The 24,579-nt window shown below is 46.5% G+C and overlaps 10 protein-coding genes across 10 annotated transcripts; 6 read left to right on the top strand and 4 right to left on the bottom strand.

The window, feature by feature from the left end:
- Positions 1 to 438: 438 nt before the first annotated feature.
- Positions 439 to 1,965, bottom strand: PEX2_030000 (Bicupin, oxalate decarboxylase/oxidase; the record flags this gene model as incomplete). Its single annotated transcript, XM_016740275.1, has 6 exons — positions 439 to 641; positions 693 to 813; positions 869 to 1,211; positions 1,259 to 1,452; positions 1,508 to 1,743; positions 1,839 to 1,965. 6 exons carry the CDS (start codon positions 1,963 to 1,965, stop codon positions 439 to 441), a joined length of 1,224 nt encoding a protein of 407 aa, XP_016597397.1.
- A 1,270-nt stretch (positions 1,966 to 3,235) lies between these two features.
- PEX2_029990 (YncE family protein) lies at positions 3,236 to 4,950 on the top strand (the record flags this gene model as incomplete). The annotated part of the gene is made up of 6 exons (XM_016740274.1): positions 3,236 to 3,521; positions 3,581 to 3,609; positions 3,670 to 3,798; positions 3,852 to 4,268; positions 4,319 to 4,503; positions 4,560 to 4,950. 6 exons carry the CDS (start codon positions 3,236 to 3,238, stop codon positions 4,948 to 4,950), a joined length of 1,437 nt encoding a protein of 478 aa, XP_016597396.1.
- Positions 4,951 to 5,270: 320 nt separating this feature from the next.
- PEX2_029980 (Major facilitator superfamily domain, general substrate transporter) lies at positions 5,271 to 6,976 on the bottom strand (the record flags this gene model as incomplete). The annotated part of the gene is made up of 4 exons (XM_016740273.1): positions 5,271 to 6,367; positions 6,421 to 6,644; positions 6,703 to 6,793; positions 6,853 to 6,976. 4 exons carry the CDS (start codon positions 6,974 to 6,976, stop codon positions 5,271 to 5,273), a joined length of 1,536 nt encoding a protein of 511 aa, XP_016597395.1.
- Positions 6,977 to 7,531: 555 nt separating this feature from the next.
- On the top strand, positions 7,532 to 9,032 carry PEX2_029970 (NAD(P)/FAD-dependent oxidoreductase; the record flags this gene model as incomplete). The annotated part of the gene is made up of 3 exons (XM_016740272.1): positions 7,532 to 7,814; positions 7,868 to 8,827; positions 8,884 to 9,032. The coding sequence occupies 3 exons, from the start codon at positions 7,532 to 7,534 to the stop codon at positions 9,030 to 9,032; spliced, it is 1,392 nt and encodes a 463-aa protein (XP_016597394.1).
- A 761-nt stretch (positions 9,033 to 9,793) lies between these two features.
- Positions 9,794 to 11,230, top strand: PEX2_029960 (uncharacterized protein; the record flags this gene model as incomplete). Its single annotated transcript, XM_016740271.1, has 1 exon — positions 9,794 to 11,230. The coding sequence occupies one exon, from the start codon at positions 9,794 to 9,796 to the stop codon at positions 11,228 to 11,230; it is 1,437 nt and encodes a 478-aa protein (XP_016597393.1).
- A 1,041-nt stretch (positions 11,231 to 12,271) lies between these two features.
- On the top strand, positions 12,272 to 13,362 carry PEX2_029950 (uncharacterized protein; the record flags this gene model as incomplete). The annotated part of the gene is made up of 4 exons (XM_016740270.1): positions 12,272 to 12,324; positions 12,410 to 12,782; positions 12,846 to 13,086; positions 13,142 to 13,362. 4 exons carry the CDS (start codon positions 12,272 to 12,274, stop codon positions 13,360 to 13,362), a joined length of 888 nt encoding a protein of 295 aa, XP_016597392.1.
- Positions 13,363 to 13,622: 260 nt separating this feature from the next.
- Positions 13,623 to 14,309, bottom strand: PEX2_029940 (GNAT family N-acetyltransferase; the record flags this gene model as incomplete). The annotated part of the gene is made up of 1 exon (XM_016740269.1): positions 13,623 to 14,309. The coding sequence occupies one exon, from the start codon at positions 14,307 to 14,309 to the stop codon at positions 13,623 to 13,625; it is 687 nt and encodes a 228-aa protein (XP_016597391.1).
- A 3,215-nt stretch (positions 14,310 to 17,524) lies between these two features.
- PEX2_029930 (uncharacterized protein) lies at positions 17,525 to 17,880 on the top strand (the record flags this gene model as incomplete). The annotated part of the gene is made up of 2 exons (XM_016740268.1): positions 17,525 to 17,639; positions 17,702 to 17,880. 2 exons carry the CDS (start codon positions 17,525 to 17,527, stop codon positions 17,878 to 17,880), a joined length of 294 nt encoding a protein of 97 aa, XP_016597390.1.
- A 633-nt stretch (positions 17,881 to 18,513) lies between these two features.
- Positions 18,514 to 20,288, bottom strand: PEX2_029920 (uncharacterized protein; the record flags this gene model as incomplete). Its single annotated transcript, XM_016740267.1, has 6 exons — positions 18,514 to 18,988; positions 19,036 to 19,157; positions 19,209 to 19,418; positions 19,555 to 19,622; positions 19,663 to 19,736; positions 19,792 to 20,288. 6 exons carry the CDS (start codon positions 20,286 to 20,288, stop codon positions 18,514 to 18,516), a joined length of 1,446 nt encoding a protein of 481 aa, XP_016597389.1.
- Positions 20,289 to 22,396: 2,108 nt separating this feature from the next.
- PEX2_029910 (class I SAM-dependent methyltransferase) lies at positions 22,397 to 23,982 on the top strand (the record flags this gene model as incomplete). The annotated part of the gene is made up of 9 exons (XM_016740266.1): positions 22,397 to 22,423; positions 22,472 to 22,518; positions 22,576 to 22,632; positions 22,795 to 22,836; positions 22,888 to 23,004; positions 23,072 to 23,097; positions 23,150 to 23,336; positions 23,398 to 23,826; positions 23,889 to 23,982. 9 exons carry the CDS (start codon positions 22,397 to 22,399, stop codon positions 23,980 to 23,982), a joined length of 1,026 nt encoding a protein of 341 aa, XP_016597388.1.
- Between the last annotated feature and the right edge of the window lie 597 nt (positions 23,983 to 24,579).

Raw genomic sequence — 24,579 nt, 5'->3', positions numbered from 1 at the left:
CAGCCAGGCTCAAGAATATCCCAGAGCTCTGAAGTAATGAGACGACCGTCCGGTTCAAAAAGATCATACATTCCACCCCACAGCTTTAGAAAATAACCCCTTTTCCAGAGTAGACTCGAGGAAGGACTTGGGCGACATCGGATTTCAGTGGAGCAGTTGCGCTCTGATTTTCGGGGCGACCCATAGCTCTTCTGAGGTTCCAAGGTCGGCCCTGGCCTTGACAGGCGATTGCCAAGGATATTCTCTGCATATATAGACGGCGAGTTCTTGATGGGGACGAGCTGGCTTCTTTGGTATTCTCATGTATTGCCAAAAATTAGGATTCAAATTGGGTTAAAATAGAAAGAAAAGTACATGTAAATATATAGAACAGCACAGAACACCTGCTACATAGGCTGTCAGGTCAAGATATAGGCAAGAAGATTTGACGATGCCAAATTATTTCTTGCCCTGAACAAGAATTTGCTTCTGCTTTTTGATCTGCTTGACCACTTCAATGTCGACCTTCAAGACGTTGGCAACAGTATCAGCAGGAGTCAAAGCCAGCCACTGAGCCAGAGAGATATCAGCGACGCGGTCACTCTTGTAGAGCTCGATCCACACCAGTTTCTCTGTCTCGGAGGTGTTCTCGATATAGTGTCCTTTTAATAATATTTAGCATATTTTCTCGGTCTTGCAAGAAGTGCACTTACCACTGTTGTCGGGGAAAACACCGGTGTCACCAGCTTGGAAGTCGAAGGTGCGAGCCTTGGAGTCACCAATGAACACCGTAGCACGAGCGTGACCCTGGTGGAAGTAGAGCCATTCCTCAGCCTAGATGGTTGTTAGCATATGTTTACTCCTCTCGGAAACTTGTTTGTAAACTCACATTGGGGTGCCAGTGAAGCTCACGAAGACCCTTAGGCTCCAGTTCCACAATCGCAGCAGCAAGGGTCTTTGAAATGGGGAAGTTGGTAGAATCAATCTTGCGGAATGTTCCACCGTGACCAGGGACAGGCTCTGAAGGGTGCTTATAGGTGTGATAGACGTAGGAATTATCACCTCTCAGAGTACCGATAGGGGCCTTGTCAAGATTCTCGCTAACAGTACCGTTGAGAATATAAGGGAACTTCGAAGGAATCGAGTCAAAGACCTTGGGATCAACACCAAAGTTTTTGGCGAGAATATCTCTGGGAGTGTGGGCAATCCAGTCGTCGACCATGAAGGTAGTTCTTCTCAGTCAGTATGTTGAGTTTGTAAAAGTGTGAATGGAACGTACCCAATCTTCTCAAAGTCGCCATCATCAAAGGCGAGGAGATACTCGTTCTCATCGTCCAGACCTTGAACATTATGCGCTACGCCCTTGGGGAAGTACCATATATCACCGGTTTCAAGAACCTCGGTAGTGAAGCCGCCGTTTTCATCAACACCGGAAAGCAGGAGAGAGCCGTTGTAGACAAATCCCCATTCAGCCTGGATATTAGAGTAAGTAACATGCCATAGAAAGTGTGTAGCTGCGGCTACTAACCGTGCGGTGCCAGTGAAGTTCTCGGATAGCACCCTTTTTCAGATGTTGCTGGGCACCGGCAATGTCATGACTCTGGGGCAGGTCCTGAATGACTTGCTCTCGAGACCATCCGCCTGGGAACAAGCGAGTTTGAGACTCGGAGAAGCTCCACTTGACATTGGGCACAAAGCCATTATCGGTACTGGCAGTGCGGAACTGGTCTGGGTTTTGAAGGTCAAGGGCTTTGTTTGTTCCACCTATTTGTAGGGAGCTGTAAGCGTGCGTCCACCTGGCTCGTATCCTTGGAGAGATCTTCCAGCCTGGGAGTCTTCCAACATTTTGTTAGGCTTACCTAGAATCGGGGCTCCTTTGGCACCACTGATCGGCTGGTCATTGCCATCATCATGCCTCTTGGTCCGAGGTACTGCAAAGGCAGAGGAAACAAATAATCCAAAGAGCGCGAGGCTTTGGGACTTCATCGTGAATGAAGGAAAAGAATGTGCACAAGAATGGGATTTGGACAAGCCAAGAACCCTGGAGCCATCACAGTTATATATGACATTTCGACACCACCCCACCCCACCCCCTCCAAATGCCGAGGGGAATAGAAATCCGGAAATTATTTAGTTTCAATATGCTGCTCCCTAGTTTCTCAACTTTGTGATGTTGGTCCTAATGAGATCAATGAGAATACACCGAGTTAGTAGAAAGTATAAACCGAATCACGAGATGATGCAATTTAGGAAGATCTATCCATCTCGCTTCTCGCGGAAGTCTTTGTGAAAGGAGCCAACTGAAGCGATGATGGATTGAAAGGTGTTGGGAGAAAGCTCAGCATGGCGAAGAATATAACAACATTCTTGGCATCATGTCGAAATCGGTGCAGGGCCTCCCGTGCTCATGATCTCCATGGGGAAATTAGAAAGGTCGATCCAGGGACCTGACAGGTGTTGTCGGTAATTTGATTCTCGGGATTCTCGAAAGGTGGAGATTGAACCTTGAACGTTCGACCCTGGATCACCTCATCGGTACCTTTGATGAGTACAGAGATCCCACATTTCTTGGCATGCGCAGATCATTCCTCTACTTTTACCTCTTTGTTGCTAGTTCACTTGAAATTAAAGCTGGAGCTTTGCTTTGACCTCTGGACCTTAATACCGTACATTGCTTGTTGAATTGTTGAATGTGGGATGGCGATCCTCGAGGGCGTTTCTTGGACCTTTCCTATTTCGGAAATTATGAGTTCCCTTAGCCCTAGTTCCACCACCCGTTCGTCCACAGCATATCAGTGGCATTGATAGCCAAGGCGAGGCTAAGCACTGGTATAGACCGGCTCTTGGCTCTTGCTAGAGGCATGATTTGGGTTCGAACTATTGATTTCATGAACTTGTATTCCCTCTCTTGAGACTCTGGATTAACTTCAATCACGACATCTCCTCAAGATTAGGAAGGAAAGTCTCAATTTGACTTTTCAAAAAGAGCTGAGTACGGGGACGACTAGTCCAACATCAGATCCCGAGTCGGGGATTGTTCGAATTCTCATGTCGGCGTTGAGGGATGAGATTCGCCATTTCGCAGATCAGCGTCTCCTCAAGGAATTTGGAATATCACACAAACCCAAAATCTGACTTCTTTGCGTGCTCTAGGTTGTACTGTCGAGATGATTCAGGGGAAGAGCAAGATGATGCCCCATTTGGGATGAGAGGAAGACGCACTCGGGTATATAAGCTCTCGAAATTTCCCGCAGATATGCTCATCAAACCAACGCAATCCTGCTCAATCTTTCTCACCATCAAGATGAGATACTCTATTGCTTCCATTGCATCTCTGGCTGCGCTTGGGGAGTGCCTTTCTTTGCCTCCTCTCATTCCCAGCATCCCTGGAGTGACCGAGGCTTTGACGACTAACGCTCCTCCTTTGCCTATTTTGCAAGTCCCAACTCCTCCACTGGAGAGCCCTCCTTTCGAGTCGAGTGATATCAAGCCAAAGAAGATTGGTTATTTCTGGACTGGCTCGGCAGACAAGTTCCATAAAGGTATGGGATCTACGAATGGTGGATTGTTGAGAGGAGATGATGCTAACTACCATTGGTAGACTTCCTCGCCACCTACAGTTTGGATGATGTAGGCCAATCATAAATCTAGTAAAGACTAGCCTGAATCTATTTTCTGATTCGATTTTAGGACACTTTTGGAACTCTTTTGTGGGTCACAGATGTGCCCAGCAGCGGCAATGACCCCCACCACCTGGGTCCGTCTCTGGATGGAAAGACCATCTGGGGTGGTGGATTACTATCTCTCTTGAAGACTCAAGTATGTTTAATTCTTTCAATACGCTTTCCATAACAGATCTAATCCTTCATTAGGATACTGGCTTCTACTTTGATACCTCCAATCCTTACCGCCCCAAGTTCCTCAAGAGTAACCGCGGTATCCTTGCATCCATTGCGGATGAGGTCCGGGCAAAGCCAGATGGTGGATTTTTCATCACCTACATGGGCTCGGCCGTTGGTACTTCTCCCGGTCGTCTCGTTGAGACTGATGCCGACTTTAACATCATTCACGAATGGCCTGAGGATGTGGAGGGCACCCTCAACATTCTTGAGCAGCAATTCTCACCTCACGGACTCAGCATTGATTGGGAGAAAAAGCTCATTCTGACTTCGGACTTCGTCGAGCCGATTACTATCTTGAAGCCCAGCCTTGGAGTCCGCCATGCCGATACCCTGCGCCTCTGGGATCTAGACTCCCGAAAGATTCTCAGCACTCTTACCATTCCTAATGTAATCCCTCCCCTGATATTTAATTTTCATGCATATTCTAATTCAATCAGGGTGGTGGTATCCAAGATGTCAAGTTCATTCCCGGACACCCGGAATCTGCTGCTATTGCCACTGCCGTGCACCTGGGTCAGCTTTGGGTCATCTACCCTCTCCGAAAAGACGCCAATGGCAATCAGGGTGTGGTTGAGGAACTCTACGATCTTGGTCCCAAGGCCCGTGACACCATCGCTATCTAGTGAGTATTTCAAATGTACCCACAATGTACATCATTGCTAACATCATCCCCCACAGCTCCGACATTAGCCAAGACGGTAAATACTTTTACGCCACCCTCACCACAGCCAACCACATTGTGGCGTTAGACATCAGCGACCTCAACAACATCAAGCGCTTGGATGACCCCGATGAGGACCAGCCTACCGTCGGACCTCACTATGTCAAGGTCACACCTGACCAGAAGCACTTGGTCGTCACCGACTACTTCGTCCAGACTGGTGATATTGGTATCATCAACACCCCAGCTGACTTCAAGGCGCTCTATATCGACCTCAACGAGGACGGTAGCCTTTCTTTCAACCGCTCTATTGACTTCCCCAAGGAGTTTGCCAATCGTGGTGGTGCTAAGCCTCACTCTAGTGTGATCTTTGATCTTACTGACCCTGAGAACCCTCTCTACTACTAGGTTACCTCCACTGGTAGCCTAATGGTAGGATAATATCAATGTGACATTGGAGATTATGAGGACGGGGGTATTTGTTTACTCTTCTGAGCCTGACATGAGCTTTTGGGCCATGTATTTTACTGTGGACATACTATAGCTAATTACTAATTACTGCCAATGAATATCCACTGTGTTTTGCTTGATGAGTGGAAGAGGTCTAATCTTATAAGGACAGTTAACTGGGTATCGAATATAAATCAAAAAGGGTAAACTAGCGTGCAATATCATCGTGAGGGCAAAGCAAATCAACGTAAACATGAGATCGATTAGAGCTCCGATGCCTAAACCTCACGCACATTTGACGTGGGAGACACCTTCGAGCTTCCATCTACCCGATGCCGATCTTCGATCTGATCTGCCAACACTGATGGACCAGCCCCTTTGCTCGCAACAATATCTTCCTCCAACACAGCACGGAATTCCTCGCGCTTTGGTAGGAGGTATCGCACATCCACGAATCTTAAAATGCTCGTCATTATAATCACAAGAACCAACAAGGCTAATGCAGACTGCCATCCATATTTATAGAATGGTGCTTGACTTGCAGGCCAGACGAGCACCTGTGACCACGAAGAGATGGCATAGTACCCAGCAACAGCAACACCGACAACAAGAGACCGCACCTCTGGATCCTGTGGAATAAGATCAGAGAGCCAGGCGAAGATCAGCGGCGCCGTGCCGAGACAAATATACGAGATGAAGTATGATGCATAAGCAGCAGATATAGCCACCGATGCCGGATGTGTAGTCCAAATGCTCATGATGATACACGGAACAATCCCAATAACCGCCTGAAGAACGATGAGCGTCCAACGCGTTTCAAAGTAATCCGATAACAGAGCCCAGATCCACACGAAAACGACGTTGATGGCAGATCCTCCAATGGGGATAACGTTGACCTGCGAGATAGTCCATCTCGCGCTCCCGTCTGGGTTCTTGAGAGACTTCAGGAACAGCCCGAAATAAACATATCCGTATGTTCCAAGAACCGTCGCGATATACAGAACCGCAATGAAGTAAACAACCCATCCCGAGAACGTGCGCTTCACGCCGGCCCAGGTCATCTTCTTTGGCTCGGCGCGACCGTTGCGCGCGAGCCGTTCCAGCGAAAGCTCGCCGTCAACTTTCTTGAACCAAAATGCGCGTGGGTTAGGTCTGTTCGGTAGATCAGGGAGCATGAAAAATCCTGCGAATCCCCAGATTACCGTGATGATTGCGTTGATAACGAATAGCCAGCGCCATCCTGCTAGTCCGTTGCGTCCGTTGAGAGTGTCGGTGATTGCGGCTTGCATGGCGCCCGACAGCATTTGGCCGACTGCTTGGCAGGAGTGGTAGAATCCCATTCGCTTGGCGAGTTCGGTTGGGGTATACCAGTACACTGCAGGGTTGGTTAATTCGGTGGGTCAAGAAAAGGGCTTTTGAATGACATACTGAATAATGTCATCATTCCTGGCCAAGCACTGCTTTCGCATAGACCGAGGAATACACGGATAATGTAGACTTGTTTCGCGCTCGTTGTCATCGCGATCAATCCGGTCAGAACACCCCATGCAATTTCCAAGCCTGGGAGCCAATAACTTGGGCGTACGTAGGTCAGGATGATTTGGGAGGGGATTAGCATTATGCAGTAGGCGACGTTGAAATATGTTGTGAATCTAGATATTATCAGCTATCATCAACTCTGCGTTATGTAAATATTTTCGGACAACTCACAGATTAAGCTCATTTCCGATTAAGTTTAAATCTTCCTTCATGCCAGACACGTAGGCATTGTTGATATTCTGTTGATCGAGATATTTGATAACTAACAGAAGTTAGTTTCCTGATCTCAAGCTGTGAGGAGGTGTCTGTAGCCCAACGCACCCTGTGAAAGGCAGCCGAATGTCATCAGGAACATGTCAAGACGTCGGACAAGGGCCTTCTCCTCTGGAGATCGGATATCGATGTTTGTCGACGCATTGCGACGGAACATTTTGAAGGACACCATGATTGTAGTGGTTTGACAGGGAGGAGGAAAAAAAGCCAATATTCTAGCGATCTTGGCCATTCAAATACAGGCCCATGCAGGCCCGAGCTGTGATAAGGCTCCTGTGACCCCTCACCGACAGGTCAAATAATGTGTCCGGGGTAGACTTCAGATTGCAGATCCGAGGATGGTTCTGCAAGGTGCACGCGTGATAAGCATTTAAAGCACCACTGGTGATATTCCACTATTGGGGTAACATCGGAGGAATGCCCGAGTTGCTGATATACAAGATACCAGGCATCTTGGCGTTGAATCGACTCCACTCACTTACACTCCGAGGTTAGCTTAACGAGTGGACCTGGAGATAAGTTGACCTTGGGGAGAATCTAATTAGCTGAAAGAGTTGGGGCTAATTTTTTTTGGGTTGGAGGATTTGAGGGGTCCGCGATAGGAGATTCCTAGCCTTCCCCGCATCCCTGCACCGACAACGGTGTGAATACGAGACTCACTCTCTCCAAGTTATATAAATATCGATGAAGATTTGCAGAATCCTTGACTAATCGAAAATCCTCTGAAATGTTAGTTTCAAATATTAAGACAAGCCAAAGCTTGCCAAATCCCACCCCTTGTTTAAGTTACTGGCAACGAACAACTCGGGCATATCCGAACTTGCATGCGAACGTCGAAACAACTGTTCCATCAAACTCAAAATATGTCATTGTGGGATCCGGTATTTCTGGCGGCTTGACGGCCTTCAAGCTGATCGAAGGAGGGGCCAAAGCTGAGGATATCGTGATTCTCGAGGCAAGAGAGGCAGCAAGTGGTGCGAGCTCACGGAATGCTGGGCACGTGCGGCCAGGTTTGTCAGACTTCTATTGGGGATATTGCGAGCCTTTCTAATTTGGAAAATAGATGCCTTCAGGGGTTTCAGCGCATATGCCAAAGTGCATGGAGAGCAACAAGCATTAAAGATCATCCAGGATGAGCGACTTGTCCTAGAAAGAGTCGATGCATTTGTCAAAGAACATAATGTGGAATGCGACTTCAACTTGACAACGACATTTGATGTTTGCATGACCCCAGAATTTGCAGCTTACGAAGCAGAGAGCCTGGAAGCATTTAAGAAAGCAGGCGGCGATACTTCGCACATCACATTCTATGAAGGAGACCAGGCCAAGCAGAAGACTAGAGTCCCAGGGGCTGTAGCAGCATATGAGTGGCCAGCGGGATCAAGCCACCCGGCAAAGCTTGCACAGTTTCTTCTTCAGGCAGTGATATCCAAGGGTGTGAAGCTCTTCACGTTTTGTCCTGCCACTAAAATTGAGCGGAGTGATGCAGCCCCAGAAGCCTGGAAGGTGCATACGCTCCGGGGAATAATAGAAGCAGAGAAAATTATCCATTGCACAAATGCTCATGCTGCCTTGTTACTGCCGCAGTTGGAGGCTTACATTCGGCCAAACCGTGCACAGGCTCACTCCATCGTGCCTGTTCCAGCTTTCTCGGGCCAGAAGGCTCTGCAGAGCACTTTCTCGCTCCGCTTCAGCCTCTTCCACTTCTACTCCCTAATTCAACGTAAGGGGGATGGTACATTGGTGTTGGGTGTATCGCGAGCAAACCCAACAATGAGCCCTGAGACAAAGGCTGGTCGATACAGCACTGACGATTCCCGGTATAATGAGGAGATTGCCCAGGACGCTCTGCGGACTTTTGGTGAGATGTTTCCTGCTTATTCGGCTCAGACTGCCATGCACGGCGAGGGGCTGGATCATGCTTGGACAGGGATAATTGCCATGACTACGGACTCTGTTCCGTTCGTCGGGGCGATTGATTCTCTGCCCGGACAGTATATTTGTGCTGGATTTAATGGCCATGGTGAGTTTTTGTTTTGCTCAACCACATTTTGAAAGATGACTGCTGACTAGTAACAGGTATGGCCCGGATATTTACATGTGCCCCGGCTGTCGCCCAACTTGTACTTGGCAAGACCTGGGATGAAACGGGACTTCCAGAATGTTTCCAATTCAGCGACGAAAGGCTCTCCCGGCTTTCAAATGGAGATTTGCCTTCCATTTGGTAGTGAAGTGCATGCTCCTTGGGGATGTTGTTGAAATATATGTTATGACGGGATGTTTATTCTCCGGTGCATGATTTGAAGCTTCACGGGATTGGTTAATTGGCATTTTAGATAGAATACCTACTTGTGCAACATTTGACTCAGGAAAGGTGACCATTTTGGATCATTTATGCAGTCAATGTTTGATTTCTTTGTCTTTCTTTTTGTTTTACATATTAGGTTCATCTTCCAGTTTAACATATATACGTAGAGGATTTCCACTTTCTTGTAAATCACTCACATATCTTTTACCTCCTTCTATCTAGACATCCACTCAGGCGGCCCATATCAGGCCAATCTATGTCACATTGAATTGAGGCCGCGAGGAGTCTCGCTTTTCTACCACTTATTTCTCCCTTTCCTTTCATCTACGGCAGTCTTCTCCCATACTACCTCTTTCAACACCTGGGCTCCACTACTACTTCCAATCGAACATGTCTTCCCTAGTTTCTTTCCCACCAGAGCCGATTGAGCAAATATGCGACCATCTAGCATCTGATGACCCCCCTAGTGTCTATAGCTTTGCACTAACGAACAAATATTGCTTAGCTTTTGCTAACAGGTATCGTTTCCGACACCTCAATTTCACCGTTGTGGGTCGCGAAAGCCTCGACAAAGATGTTCAACGGTACAATGAAATTCTCAGCAGATCATCTGCATTTGCATATGTTCGTTCAGTAACAGTTCGGGGAACCGTACTCCCAATCGAGCCCAACAGGGACCAGATGCTGGAATCTTTGAATATCCACCAAGAGGAAGGTGAGGGTGATTTGAGTTGCCTAGGTAGCTACTACCGTCGCGAAATCGACTGTATTTTTCCCGATTTTTACTTGAACTACCGTTTTCCCAACTCTCAGCATGCGATATGGAGTCCACTTCAATCTCTCTTGAGCCGACTATCGAAACTTCGAGATATGACCTGGAGCTGTGTTGAGTTATTTCCACCCTGTTTGCTCGACACCTTGCATCGGTTTATACCACATTGCAGACTGCATATTACGATATTTATTTTACCCAGTTTGCGCTATAAGAACGATGTACCTTCTCATGTTGATGAATATGAATACAAATTGGCTACGTCACCTTCCCTCTCTAGCATCCTAGTCCCGCTCCCAAAAGTTGACAGTGAATGGGCTGTGTGTTTAAATGCCAAAGCAGCCATACACCTAGCAACCGGATTAGCTCCAAACCTATCTCGGGTACATATCGTTGAGGACCCATCGGAACTGAGACTCAATCCAGCAGAACCAGGGTGCCCAGAATGGAAAGGTTTTCCTCAGAATCTCAACGACGAGCACAGACTGCATGGGGGAAGCCTACGATACCTCAGTCTAAGCTCAGTCCGCCTTGGCTATTTTAAGGCTTGGGAAAATCAGAATGCGTTTTTTGGGCTTCGGGTTTTACAACTGTGGGATGTCTCCGAGTGTGTGCTTATCGCAGCAACTAGCTGCCAGTTCCATTTGCTGAGATCATTAGCTCTGAGCTTCCCAGGCTGGGAGAGTTACGATAGAGCAGCAAGTGATTTTGTCTCCTCCCTTCATCTATTGGAAACAATTCGAATGTCCAGCTGCCAAAAGGAGCATACATTCCAAGCAACACTTAGGCACCACGGCAAATCTCTTACTGAGCTCTCGCTTCTCCCACGTGCATCCGACTCTGGCGAGGAGGTTCCTTCTTTCACCAACCGGATTATACAAATTCGACTTCATTGCCCAAATATCCGCAGTTTGCAATTCTCTGTGTACCGAAGAAGACTCAAAGAGGAAGACTCTCTTTTCAGAGCCATCGGTGAGATCCCTCACCTTAGGGATATTTTATTGCGATTGATTTGCAACGACGACATGCAAGAGCAAGAGTCCTTTTTGAACTCGTTAGACTATTCAACATCAGCACCTGAGCTTTCACGGGCAATGCTTCAAAACAGCCCGCTACATTCCAGTCTCCCAGCGCAAGCAATATTTTTTACGGTCGCTCAAGAGTCCTTCTTGCAACGTCTAACCCTCGATATCCGATGCACATTGTGTCCCAAACGTGTGGCAGGCTTTCTGAACTGGACCTGCTGTAGGTGGAGATGTGAGCGTGTGAGCGGTAACAGGATCATTGTGCGAGAACTTGAGAAGGACGATGACTGCAAGGATGAACAACCTACAATTCACCTGTAAGGCGTGGAGAATGATTTTGTTTTACTAAGAGATACGAGTGAATAAAAACGATCAGTTAAGCGTGATTCCTGTATAATAGCCTCTTTGGATCTCGACTAGAGAGAACAAACTGAAGACAAAGCTTGAGCTAATATGTAACAAGGCATTGCAAAGGTGAACAGCGGTGCAAGTCAATCTGGCCAAATCAAAACAAAGCTTAGTAATGTAGCCTTTTTCCGAATTCAAACTTCCCCCTTACCTTTTGCCGCAGGTTTCAAGAAATAGATATAGATCTTAATTGACTTATTGACTTATAAAGACTGAGTTGAGATAAGTTTCTCTCCCAATCTTCCAACCTTAAACGCTCCATCTGCTCCACAGAGTGGGGCGCCGGACCGTCCCGCCAAGGCCAACATACCATCCACCCACACAGTTCAAGCCAAATTCATTCACCCACACGACACTTGAATGAAATCTACATGTTCCCATGATTGGCTTACGCTTTACAAGTCGCGTGACAAAGCGGACATTCATTTAGCTGCGCACAAAGCCGCTCCAGCTCCCTCCTACAGGTCCTACCTTTGCCATACCCAGCCACGAGGTCGTGGACGAAGAAAGATGCCCAAGATACATCCCACAAGATTATTACACAGCAATACCAGGCGAAACACTTGGCGATAAGTACCAGTTGTTAGCAAAGATTGGCTGGGGAACGAGTTCGACCGTATGGCTCGCGCGAGATGTGAGAAGGTATGCTTTGTTTCTGTGACAATTCCATCCGAGACTAATCGGAGATATTGGGCTACCATATTCCGATGGCAGTCCGAGCGACCGGTTGCTTTGAAGATTTTGAATAGCTCTTATGCTACATCTGCGAGTCATCTTCTTGGTATCGAGGAAACCGTTGCACAAAAAAACCGTTTACATCAGGGCTATGATGGTACATGCCACTGTCTGGGGAGCTTCGAGCTCCAGAGCTCGGATAAAACACACCTTTGTTTTGTATATGAGGCAATGCGGGAACCAATGACAGTCTTTCAGAAACGTTTCGAGAACCGAAGAATGCCTCTTCCGGTTGCGAAGGCGTATATTCATTTGCTTCTTCTCGGGCTACAGTATTTGCACGCTGAATGCAGACTTATTCATACTGGCAAGTGATACTCGTTGGATTCCACTAAAGCCATGGCGTTTGCTGATCAGGGAAGTGGCTTTAGACCTGAAGCTCGCAAATATCCTGATGACCTTTGAGAATGAGAACGCTATCCCTAGGTTCATCCAAGAACAAGTCCTCAAGTTTCCCATGCACTACAAGACTGATCCTGTGACCAATCACACTACCTACCAAAGCTACAACGGCTTCGGGCCCATGGACGTTAAGGAGATCGGAAATATACTCCCCAAAATAAACGATTTCGGCTCGGGATGGCCATTGGATGTCGTCGACCTAGAAACAAAGTCACAAAACGAACCCGTTATTACGTATCCTATACAACCAAACTACTACCGCGCGCCGGAAGTTGTCCTTGACTATGGGTGGGACTTTAGCGCCGATATATGGAACTTTGGTGTCCTTGTAAGAAGCTCGAATATCTATGCGCCTATTCATGATGTTCAGACTAACCTGTTGGTTTCAAAGGTTTGGAACATTATCGAAGGCACAGAGCTGTTTACTCAAGTGGAAGATGCTAACGGTCGATACGATCCTAAATCACATCTGGCAGAAATGATTGCTCTGCTTGGTCCACCACCTAAGGAGGTAATTGAGCGAGCAGACTTTATGTCACAGGTAGAATATGCTTCTACGATTAGCATTGAGGTTGGAAAGCCGTGCAAGAATGCCCGAGAGGTCTTTGGCGGTCCGTACTTCGATGAAGAAGGTGAGTCTTTTATTCTAAATTCTGGCGTGTGAGTACTTCGGCTGATGGTTGGTAGGGAAATTCCTTCACGAGGAACTGATACCTAATCGGAAATTGGAGGATACAATCCCATCTCTCGATGACTCAGAAAGGGAGCTGTTCTTATCTTTTGCTAGGGATATGCTCACTTGGGTTCCATCGGAGAGGAAAACTGCTCGTGAACTGACAGAGCATCCGTTCCTCAATTTTGGTGGATATGTTTTTAAAGATGTCTTGGAAGGGCGCTCTACGGGGTAAAATGAAGCTTTTGATACTAATCGTGCCAAGCCTACTCCCCACTCCATATGTATTTATAGCTAACGACCATTACGATCTGTATACTAATCGATATTCCTCCCATCTCTTACCACCATTAAAGCTTGATGCTAAGCTTCATTCTGATACCTTGGCTTTTGTCCAAAGACTAAAGGTTCACCAAACATGAAAAGTCGCAAACAGGTCCTCAAGTTCGAGTAGTATACATTTGGACTGAATATTGAGATCATAGCTTCTCAGCCCTAGTGACCGTCCGTCTTAACTATCCACAAAAGATCATTCCCAAACTTATCCACATTATCATGTCCACTATTCCCTTCTACCTCTAGACCAAATTTCCGCTCCATCAGCATTTTCATCGGTACGTTCCCAGAATGACTACCGACTCGAATCTCCACCAGCCCCAATTCATGAAACCCATAATCAAAAACCATCCGCAGTGCTTCATATGCATACCCTTTGCCTCGCGCGACCGGCTCAATAATTACGCCCGCTGCGCCAGCTCGTGATCGGTCACTTTCAGCTTCATTTCCATCGGTCGCACCGATCCAACCCAGGCCAGCGATCCCGATGGGCGTATCGTGATGCCAAATTAAAAAGTTCACGTAGGTGAGTGGTTGAGAGAGGGATGTCCATCGTCGAGCGATTCCCTCGAGCTCTTCGGTTGTGGCTTCCGAGATGGACTTATCGAATTCGGAGTTTGCTTTATTTTGAAGAATATTCAAAATTACTGGGGTATCCTCTTTCTTTGGTAGGCAAAGTGACAGGTCGGTTGATAGGGATTGAAGCTTGAAGTCTGAGTCATCTAGCTGACCAACTGTTTGGTACGACAGGGGATATGAGGTGGAGTTCATGTTCTCTTGTGGGAAGTTGGAAGTCGAGTCGCGATATTGTAAATCGCCACGAAGGCTGTTATTATTTTGAGGCATTCAAGGGAGGATTGAGAGGTGGGAGTATTGAAGGGTGAGAGGGTTGATGTGAACGGGTTGTTGGGCGGGGCTTAGCAGGCAGCAGCAGGCTAGTGCCTCCCTCCATCCTCCATCCTCCATTCTATATTGTTGATTGGCTAGTATTGTATCTTTCTTTACATTACTCCGTACCTAAGATCTATATCAAGAACTGTAGGGAGGATTTTGATTGAAGCCACTCGAGAGATGATCTCGATAGGTGGCAGTTGGGGGTGCGCAAAGACTGAGGGACGTGGAAGCTGGCGATATGAGGGTCAAGGTATGGGGCCAAGTCGATGTCCTCAGGGAGTGAAACGCTACTGTCGGGGTTAGGGTTAATTGGCATGAAAATATTGGGATCTGGCACTTACTGATCTCCCACCATCATACCAGGGTCTTGTTGGCAACATCCATTTCTTCCAGGATGTTCAACAACTCAGCGAACTATTTGTCGGTGACGGTAAGGATATTGAGGTAATTATTTACCTTATTATTCTTTCCCACCCAGCCGTGACCGATCATTTCCTGGCACTTCTGACATTTTGGTGCATCCCAAGGTTGATGCATAATGCCTGTTAAGTGCGAGATGAACAGTCGTTCCTTCGGCTTCTCTGCTGATCTGATTACATTGCGGTAATAATCTGCGAGCTTTCGGTGTATCCTCGGAATTTTTAACTTCTCTGGTTGACTGTCACCCTGCTTCGCATGATACTCGGCAATGTTGATGTTGGTTACTTTGTGCCTAAAGCCCAGTTTTGGTTGTCTTAGTCTTCAGTGGCGACATACATCTACGTGGATCACCATGGGCAAGAGGTAGTATAGTCTTCTGTCTTGGTCTAGTTGACCTGAGAGTTGAGTACCCGAAAGTTTGTTGTTTGACGCATAGAAGCATGCCACTGTGTCACACTCCTAACCCTCTATTTCATAGTTGTTTGACCCACATACTAACCCACTGGCTTCAGTGACCAACCCTACCTAGTTAACCCTCGAATTTCGCTCTGGTCAACATTTACTACGTAGGTGTAACCAAAAAAAGCCCACCTGGGTGAAACCCTTCAAAGCTTCCGCACGAATTGAATTTTTTCACCATGTTCCTCGTCAGTAACCATCGGAGAATAATAGGTTTACCAAGACATGAAGGCCCCGCCAATATGGAGCTCATTTCCACATCTCCTTTTTAGACAATTCGAAATGACGTCGGGCTTGCAGAGTAATTTATAAGATATTATTGAGTTCATTTTTCTCAAAGTTATCTACATTTAGCGCAGGCAATGGCTCAGCTAATACATACTCGAACAAGAATAAAGCTAGCAGGCGAAAGCAAATGCCTCTCCCAAGGACAGATCTTAGCTTCCTGAAATATTTGCGGACAAAAGCTAGTGCAGGCTAGCAGTTCGATAAATCGCGCAACTCGAGGAAATGAGACTTAGGATCTCTTAAGCTTGTGATTTTCTTTTCCTTTAAGCATTCAGTTTGTTGTCTGGATATCTTTAGCGACAACCCCCCAAGGATCAAAGTCAGGAAATCCGCCCCAATTCAGTTTTGCAGCCGAATCCACTACATGAGGTTGGCTAGATGAAAAAAGTCGTCTAGAATCTAGCTTCTGGCCCCCTCGTTGCACTGGTTTCTCTTGGCACACAATAAGCAAAGAAATAGCATACAACATACTTGATTTCCTCTCCGCAGTGGATGCCCTCAGGGTTAATCATGTTCTTGCTCACTGGGTACTCACTGAGAACAACTGGTTTCTCTTTTCCCTAATGCCGAGGGGGATACCTGGTTGGATGCTTCGGTGTTAGGAACTGCACGTGATCCACTGATATGTAGATCGGTTGACTCTCGCTGGCCCATCGTAGGCTGCGGCTGCAGGGGCCACGGCCCCGGAACGACCCTGTGGAGCCCCACTCCAACGACAAGCCGTAGAGCATTCGAAGCATCTCATGAAAAATGGGCTCGCCTCCATTCTCCTGAAATTAGATCAATTTGGATCAACTATGGTCAATTCCAGGAATATAACATTAGATGTGCGTTGATAGTCAATCGTTCATTGCGGTCCTCTTTCCGCAGTCACGATCTGAATCACATTTCCTGAAGCTAACATCATTCCGGCAATGTGGGTCAACTACTCTCAGACGGGGGCCAAAAAAGGGTCGGGACAGGGTCTCTCTAGAATAGGTTTAGAATCAAAAAGCCCAGGAACGCTGATCATTTGTCCAATGCACTCACTAGTTTACCGTGAGATCAATCCTCAGCCCGCTCAATCTTCCGATTTCTGTCATCTGTTGGTCCGACTGCCATCTTTATGTTCAATCTCCTCACGTCTACAGAGGCGCAGAAGCATGAGTTATGTACCGTGCAGTCACCCCAGAGGATCATGGGAGTCGAAGGATTCACACCGCTAGCGCAAAATACGACGTTGAGTCCCATACACAGGGATCGACAGGTCAATCCCTGATTTCCAACCGGGGGCCAGAGGGCAGGGTGACAATTTGCATAATGAGACTGCATGCACAATTAGAAATATTCAACCAGCGCTGTAATGGTTCCGTGGAGATCTACACAGCCCAACACTAATTCAATTTAGCACCATGTATTCAACCTGTATTCCAGCTTCTATACTGAGTACTGAATACTGGATTCTTCCTTTTTTAACTACCATCTCTCTCTCTATCTCTATAGCATCTGAGATACCGCGTATCCCAAGCTCCCGGAGCCAGATCCATTCCGAGCCAGATCCATCCCCTGCCGCCGCTGTCACAACCGGATGAGGTTGAGAGATGAAATTGAGAGCCGTGTATTGAAAAATGCGAATTTGTTTCACCATTTTAAAGAACAATATTTAAAAACTAGTTAATGCTTACGCTAAACTAGTAAAGTGGAGGTGGTTTAATCTTACAAGGGTAGACTGCTGTAGGAATCAGGTCCGGTGTTCAGGTACAGCCACCTCACCACATCTACGGAACCCACATGCTGTCTTCTCCAGCATCATTCGATATAGCTCACACGGGAATTGGGGGCTAGAAGTAGGTACCCCGCAGCAATAGTGTCGCATACAATCCTCGCAGCTTAACAAGACAAGATGCGAACTATAAAGACCCCTTTCCCATCCCCTCTAAATATTCCCATCATCACTTTACAATCATCTCAATAACTTAGCAACTCCTCTTCTATCAAAACCACCCTCCTCTACATACACAATGGTCAAGCTCAGCATCCTCTCCATTGCCTCCGTGGCTGCCTTTGCCTCTCTTGGTGCAGCTAAGAACTGCCAAACCAAGTTCGATTACTGCTCCTCGGCTCTTCTTTCCCGAGGTTAGTGAAACAAACTATATAATCCGACTTACTATAAAGCAAATTACTAAATTGATATCAAGGCAACTACGATACCCAGATCCGCAATGCGGTTGCAGACGCTCAGTCCGCTTTCCCTGGCGTAACCAGAGACAATGCCTTGTTCGCTTGCCTTGGAGGGTCCAACGGCGAGATCAAGGTTATCCAGAAGTGCGGATACCAATGCAAGAACGGAGGCGATGGTCACACCGACAGCTGCTAAAGATCAAATTTCAGTCAATACAGCTTGATCAAAGCTCTCTTGGGATCTAGGTCTTGCTGCCACAAACAAGCGTTGATTTCTTGTATTCCTTTAATGGAAAGTTGTTGGAAGCCATATCACTCTATGTTTGCTCTTAGTAAATTTCGTCCAGCATCTGTAGATAGTTTCTTCTTCTCTCCACGCATCTGCAGATTTTCTACAGTTCTCTACCTCTTCATACATTCGGGGGTGTTTACTCGATCTTTACTTACTCTATCTTCAAGGGTATTAGGTTGAAATTAATTTAAAGCAAGCAAATGAACGGCCATAAGAGCTTAAAGCAAAGCAGAATATTCTCTTTAAAGATATAAATAGGTAGCCACGTTCTCTCGGACTTCGCCGTCAACATGAATCTCGCGCAGGAACTCAAGGCTGATTGACAGGTAGAAGATAGCGCCCACTCGATAGGACTGAAGAAGCCCACAAATACAGCTAGGGGGATAGGAAGATAAGCAGATAGACTGGAATCACGCTGTTGTTCATAAATAATAACCACAGACCGTTTCAAACCACATAAAGACAGACATGTTTAATCATATCATTGTCTGTTGGAAAAGGTCTTCCTGACAATGAAAACAGATGGAAGCAAGGAAATTACGGGAGACGTAGAGAAACAGGACCCTTAAGTCGATCATTCATCGTGTCCATAAGATCCGAGACTGGTAATGCAAGTCCGACAGTCTGCAAATGGTGTTCGTAGTTGGCGAACAGGAGGCCCACAACAGCCCCGGTTGAATCCACGACAAATGAGCCAGAGTCACCAGACTCATTAAAGCGATCTTGGACACCTATAATCATAAACTCCTCCGTACGAATATTTTTGTTGTCGACGCTATTACCATTGATATCGTATCGTGTCGCCCATTTGCAAACAGGCAACACACCGTTGCACACTCCTCCTGTTACGTCAGTGGTGCGCCCTTGCTTGATATAGTATGTGTCTTCGTGTAACGAGCCAAATTCGTCGAGACGGGTACCCGCTGCGACTAGAGCCGGAGTTGGACCAGAGGGGCTGTCTTGAGAGATCTGGTTCCTTGGGACTTCAGGCATTCGGTTGGCACTTGATCCCCTATCAACGTTGGGGTAAAAGAAAGGCTACATTGTAAATTTGGTTACTGGGTAACCCCTTCCGATTGTTCTGACTCTGTATCTGCCCCGACTCGTGGGCGTATTTTCCGGAACATCTTCCGAAGGGTTCCTCCTTTCGCTGTGTCCACTTTCTCGGCTGTGGGTAAAGTCTAATTCATAGTTAGCGTGTTTCCCGAGTCTATTGGATCTGTAGTACAAACCGTTGGGATATCGGTAGGAGCTGTAGGTCCTCTAGGATCTCTGACTAGGTCACTGGCCATAAATCCAAGCAGAATGTTCATGTTTTTGTTAGCGACTTGGTTGGTCGAGAAATCAAGAAGCCGGGTCTTCTTGACGACTAGCCCTTGCTGGCTGTAATGAGCTTCGAGTACTCGAGCTTGCATTCGTCCGAAAATAGTGATAGCCATGACCTATAATTATATAAATGTATATCAGCTTTCAAGAAGGATAAGTATATCTTAGCTCTATACTCATGGGAATAGTATTATATTCCAAACATTCCTCTCCCTTGAGACGCGTGATGATAGCTGCGGTAAGTATCATTACCTCTGCGCGGAACAGCTCTTCACTGGGCTCTTCTTTAATCAAAATGACGAGTAGAGTATGCGGCTTCCCTGTAGGATATAGCAGTTTCTTCGGCACAAAGGCAGATACCGGGAAACCATCGTATCGATCCCCAGATAGCCGAGTAAAATCTATCAGCAAACACAGATGGTACGATAGTCCCACTATGAAGGGTAAATTAGTATACCTATCGCATGACAAAGGCGGTAGATCTCTTACCTCTTTGCCCATTTAAACATTTCCCTGAGGCTGGGTGGTACTCTGTCGTCTCCTTCAGGATAGAACTCTCGGCGGAAGAGGAAAAACATATGCTCCAAACCCGAATAGAGAAACCAGACCTGGGAATGAAGGCTCTGAACAAGTGGGTTATCTTTGACGCTCTCCCATTGCTCGGTATATCGCTTGACTTCTCTCTCGCGTTGGGTGTTGGTAACATGAACAGGGGCTACCCACGTTGCACCTCGAGGCTCAAAGAAAATCGAGTCGGAGGGATCGGAGTTTGGGGGCTGAAGCGGCTTCCCATCATCATCTAGCTCAAGCAATCGACAGTCAATGTCAAGAGACTTGTAGGAGGCGGGGTTGATTTGGGCGGAGTTGTAGATTTCGACTTGCTTGTAAATCACGCCCATAGCGGTGATGACTTTACTGCGGGCCTGTAGGTAAGCAGCGGCCCGTTGGCGATCACGATGTCTCAACGTGAAGAAGTCAGTAGGCATTTTGATTAGACGGGGGTACAGTAAAACCAAATGGACGAATGGACGTTAGTTGAAGAGTTAAGAAATCGTGCAGTGGGTGATGAATGTTTGGGGTAAACAATGACCAGGCGAAGTGTAATACACGCCGTCACGCTATTGCTACCTAGGTGAGGTGTATGCTGCCTAAGCTCCTCCCATCCATCTTCCTCCTTTAGAGTTGCTAGTACATGCCTATTTATGCCTGTTTGCTATACAGAGACATATCTCTATCATCGATGTGTACGTGGTCAATATTATTCCTCCCATATCCTCCAAAATACCCGTGTCGAAAGTTAAATGGAACTACATCATCAAAAGTTATATGCCAGCAATGACAGTGTTTAGGGGGAAATATCTGCAAGAAGGACATCTAAAAGAAACGATCAAAATTTTTAGACCTTATGTTCGAGGTCAGCTGGCTCCTATCCCTAACGAACGATTCCTAATTTCCTAAGATCCGGGACACTGACGTTGGGCCGAGTATACTCCTCTTCAAAAAGGTCATGGCTCGTCCCCATCCGCTTCTGGGGCCGCATGTATCTCCTCCGTTCACAGGATTTTCACCAGAGCCGTAGAGAAACCTTGCCACTTCGTCTGGAAGCTTAATGAACCTCCCCAGCCACCTGCGATAGCCTTCCATAGCGATTGTGACGGTCAGTTTTAGTTGATCTCTCTCGGCCCAATTCAGTTCCTCCCGCATTCTCTCCAAGAGCCCAGTCAATCAGTTTAGTAAGTCAAGAATCGGACCTTGGGAGCCGATCGCTTCCCGATGTAGTATTACCATCAACATTACTATATTTAAATCACTATCTTTTCATCAATTTTTCTCTCTAGCACTATATCGTAGTAGTTAAAGAATGAATAATCTCAAAGGAACGGAATATCTACAGGGCTAGGTGATGAAGAGCTATTACGTCTATCGTGTAAAGATAATCAGCTTAATAATAATAAGGTCAATTTGATCAAAAAACCCTCATTGAGAGGTTAATCAAGACAGTCTAGTTGTTTGTCTTATACCTAGATATTTACAAGATACGAAGCTTTATAGAGGCCTGGCGCTGAACCCATACTTTTGGGAAAGTTTACTATCTGATTTGATTTAGCTTACTAAATTAATTCATTAGTACCATCAATGTATTCAAGAAATCCTTTCAACCTAAGAATCTGTATCGAGACACGCCCAATCAAACATTGGCAGCTCATTTTACCGTCCCTATTATGTTGAGGATACACTAACATAAATGTATTCATTATTCGTTTGTAAGCCGGAGCAGTCTCACTTCACTTACTATCGGTAGGATTCGGACTTATGAAGCCTCAGTGCGAACCTAGGGCAGCCCAGAATCAATTAGGGCTATTTATTTTAGACCTAGATGTGCAGGTCACCATAGAATATACGTAATTGCCGATGACCGTTATGATCGAGAACCCTCTGATTTACTGTGTCTCATGGCAATACTATTATATATTATTCCCTCTAATTTTATGGATTCATTCTATGGTTCCAATATCAGAGACCTTGCCCTACATCCTTACAGTATNCCCCCCCCCCCCCTCCTTGGATATGTTGACATTATTTAGTCTTGAAAAGCGCGCTAGGAGGTTTACCTAATCTATGGGCTGACATGCATTTCATGTTCGCTAGTTGTCAAACCTGCATAATGCACGCTTCCGTTTATCCATAGTTCGAATACTCCTTAGAAAAAAGTCTCAAGGCCCAGCGCAGTGTAAAGAGTAAACTTCTGTTGAATTTCGTACTTATTTATCTCTGTCTAATCATCGCGGTGGAGGTCAGAATCTCAGCAAACATGTGGCTCTAGCCCACCCCTGCAACGTCAATCCAATGATCGTCGACGGGAATATCCGCACGACGTGGCTAGCACTGCACTAACCCCATTTAGGCTTCAGCCGTGGAGCAGGAAATGGCGCTTATATCCCATCACCCAATTACAACTATTGAAACTGCTACAGGATTGCGGGACAAACGGGTGAAACCCGTGGGACATTAGTACCGATGAGCATTTCAACGGCCCCTTGGTCTCCTCCCTCCACCCTCCTTCCTACCATCCTGAGGGGCAAGATATTGAACCATGCCAAACTCACCACGGATTGCAGTGGTATACTCGTCGCTCACCTGTTCTCCTCGCTATTCTAACAAGGTCTAGGATCCGGATGTCTACGTGTCAGGCGAGTATGGCGATGACTGGCAGTCGTAAATACCCACATCTAGCCCGGTATTTCATATCATTAATTTCTAACACAATGCCAGGGAGACAACGTCTATCGGTTCCTCAATCTATAAAGGCTTGATGGAAAATGGCAGACGGTATGTTTTCATCGTACATTTGGTGCACTCCGGGGCTCCGCCCGTTGCTTACATGTACCTTTTATCCCCAGGTATCAAACGCTGAGCGACAAAGAATATCTGTATGCATGCCATAGTATCCGCCACTAAAGAAGCTGTCAATTAATACACGGTTCTCACCAGGATTCCCTCCGATGACCTGGCATTCGAGTCCTACGAAGTTGGGTACGTACAAATGTCCTTTCTCTATGCCATTATTAACCTTAACACTCTTAGTCACTTGCTCGCTCTCATTTTAGATTCAGAGCGAGAGAACCCGCTTTTTAGAGCGCCTGTCGGGAAGAATCCTAAACATATCCTCGACATTGGAACGGGTAAGGGTAACTGGGCTATGTACGTCGGCAGAGAACCCCCTCTTCTCGTAACAGACAGGACATATACCAATGTAACACTTATATAGCGATGTTGCCGACATGTTCCCATCTGGTGAGTGTCAATCCCAAAGGTATCCCCAATGTGGCGAGCTAACACCATCTAGCGACCGTCCGAGGAGTTGACCTCTTCCCACCTCCTATCACATGGATGCCGCCCAACTGCATCCTCGAAGTCGACAACGTCCTACAGGAATGGACCTGGAAACAACCCCTCGATCTAATCCACATGCGGATCATGACTGGCTCGTTCGATCCCGCGGGATGGGATCACGTCTACGCAAGCTCCTTTAAGTAAAGCACCCACATGTCCTAACCCCCCCAACCATGTGCACTAACATCGGGTCTCTCGTAGACATCTACGACCAGGAGGCTGGATCGAACAACTTGAAGGTGATATACACATCGAATGTGATGATGACAGCTTGCCAGCAGATAGCATCCTGCGAACCTGGGGCCCGACCATGAATGGGTGCGGTGCGCGGGGCGGACTCAAGCTAGATACTCTTGATGGCATGCGCGGCATGATGGAGAAGGCTGGGTTTGTGGATTTCCAAGAGAAGCCATACCGGTGGCCGATTGGCCCGTGGGCTCGAGATCAGAAATACAAAGAGGCGGGCGTTGTTAATTTCCAACATTGGATTTCGGGTATGGAGGGATGGTGTATGCGGTTGCTTACCTCCTTCGGTGAGCCTCATCCTTGGTCCAAGGATGAGGTTACTGTCTATTTGGCCAAGGTTCGTTCGGAACTTAAGAACCCAAGATATCATATTTATCACAGAGCGTGAGTTTGGGATACCCCTGTGGTGTGGTTTGGAGGGGGTTGACATGCTGATCATCGTTTAGACGACGTGTGTGGGCGCGCAAGCCATTTCCAGAAGAACTTACTTCCGAGACCGAGACGACTCCGATCAAGAAGGAAGAGGAGTCAACTAAGTAGCGGTGATTATTTTCTTGGAAAGTGAGTTATGGATTATAGGAAGGGAGCTGAAGTAAGATATTTGAAGATGCTCACAATGAATATTTCCTACGTGCTTAAATTCAAGATGGATACCCTTGTAGAAAACCCTGCTATACAGTCGAGATAAATCTAGGTTGACCTGTAATGTCCTCTTACTATCTGAGTGCTATCTTGGTGTTATCTTTCTAGGTGCCTTTGATGCAGTTTGACATCTTCATCACCAGTTTCTGCATAGAAACTGCATGTTGCCGCATCACAAGTGGACATTCCAGTTGGGCCTGCTTTTAGTCAAATGGAATCTGATAGATCAAGAGATAAGAGGCCTTTCTGTCTTTCTTACAAATGAATGAGGGAGTTCTGTATCTACGGGAGTGGAAGAGAAGTCAAAATGAGACATTTTTGCAACTTTATTTCAGGCAGTATTGTTTTACTCCAATTGATTTGCCAGCGATTCCTACATGCGATTTACATGCTGTGTAATCCTGCATTTTAATATTAAGTATCGAAAAAAATTACTGCCATAAAGACCCGAACATCTAGAATAAATCCCCTACTAGAAGCATCACGGTGGGTTAA

Source organism: Penicillium expansum (assembly GCF_000769745.1).
Source record: "Penicillium expansum strain MD-8 chromosome Unknown contig83, whole genome shotgun sequence".
NCBI lineage: Eukaryota > Fungi > Ascomycota > Eurotiomycetes > Eurotiales > Aspergillaceae > Penicillium > Penicillium expansum.
This window is presented reverse-complemented; position numbering and strand designations above follow the sequence as displayed.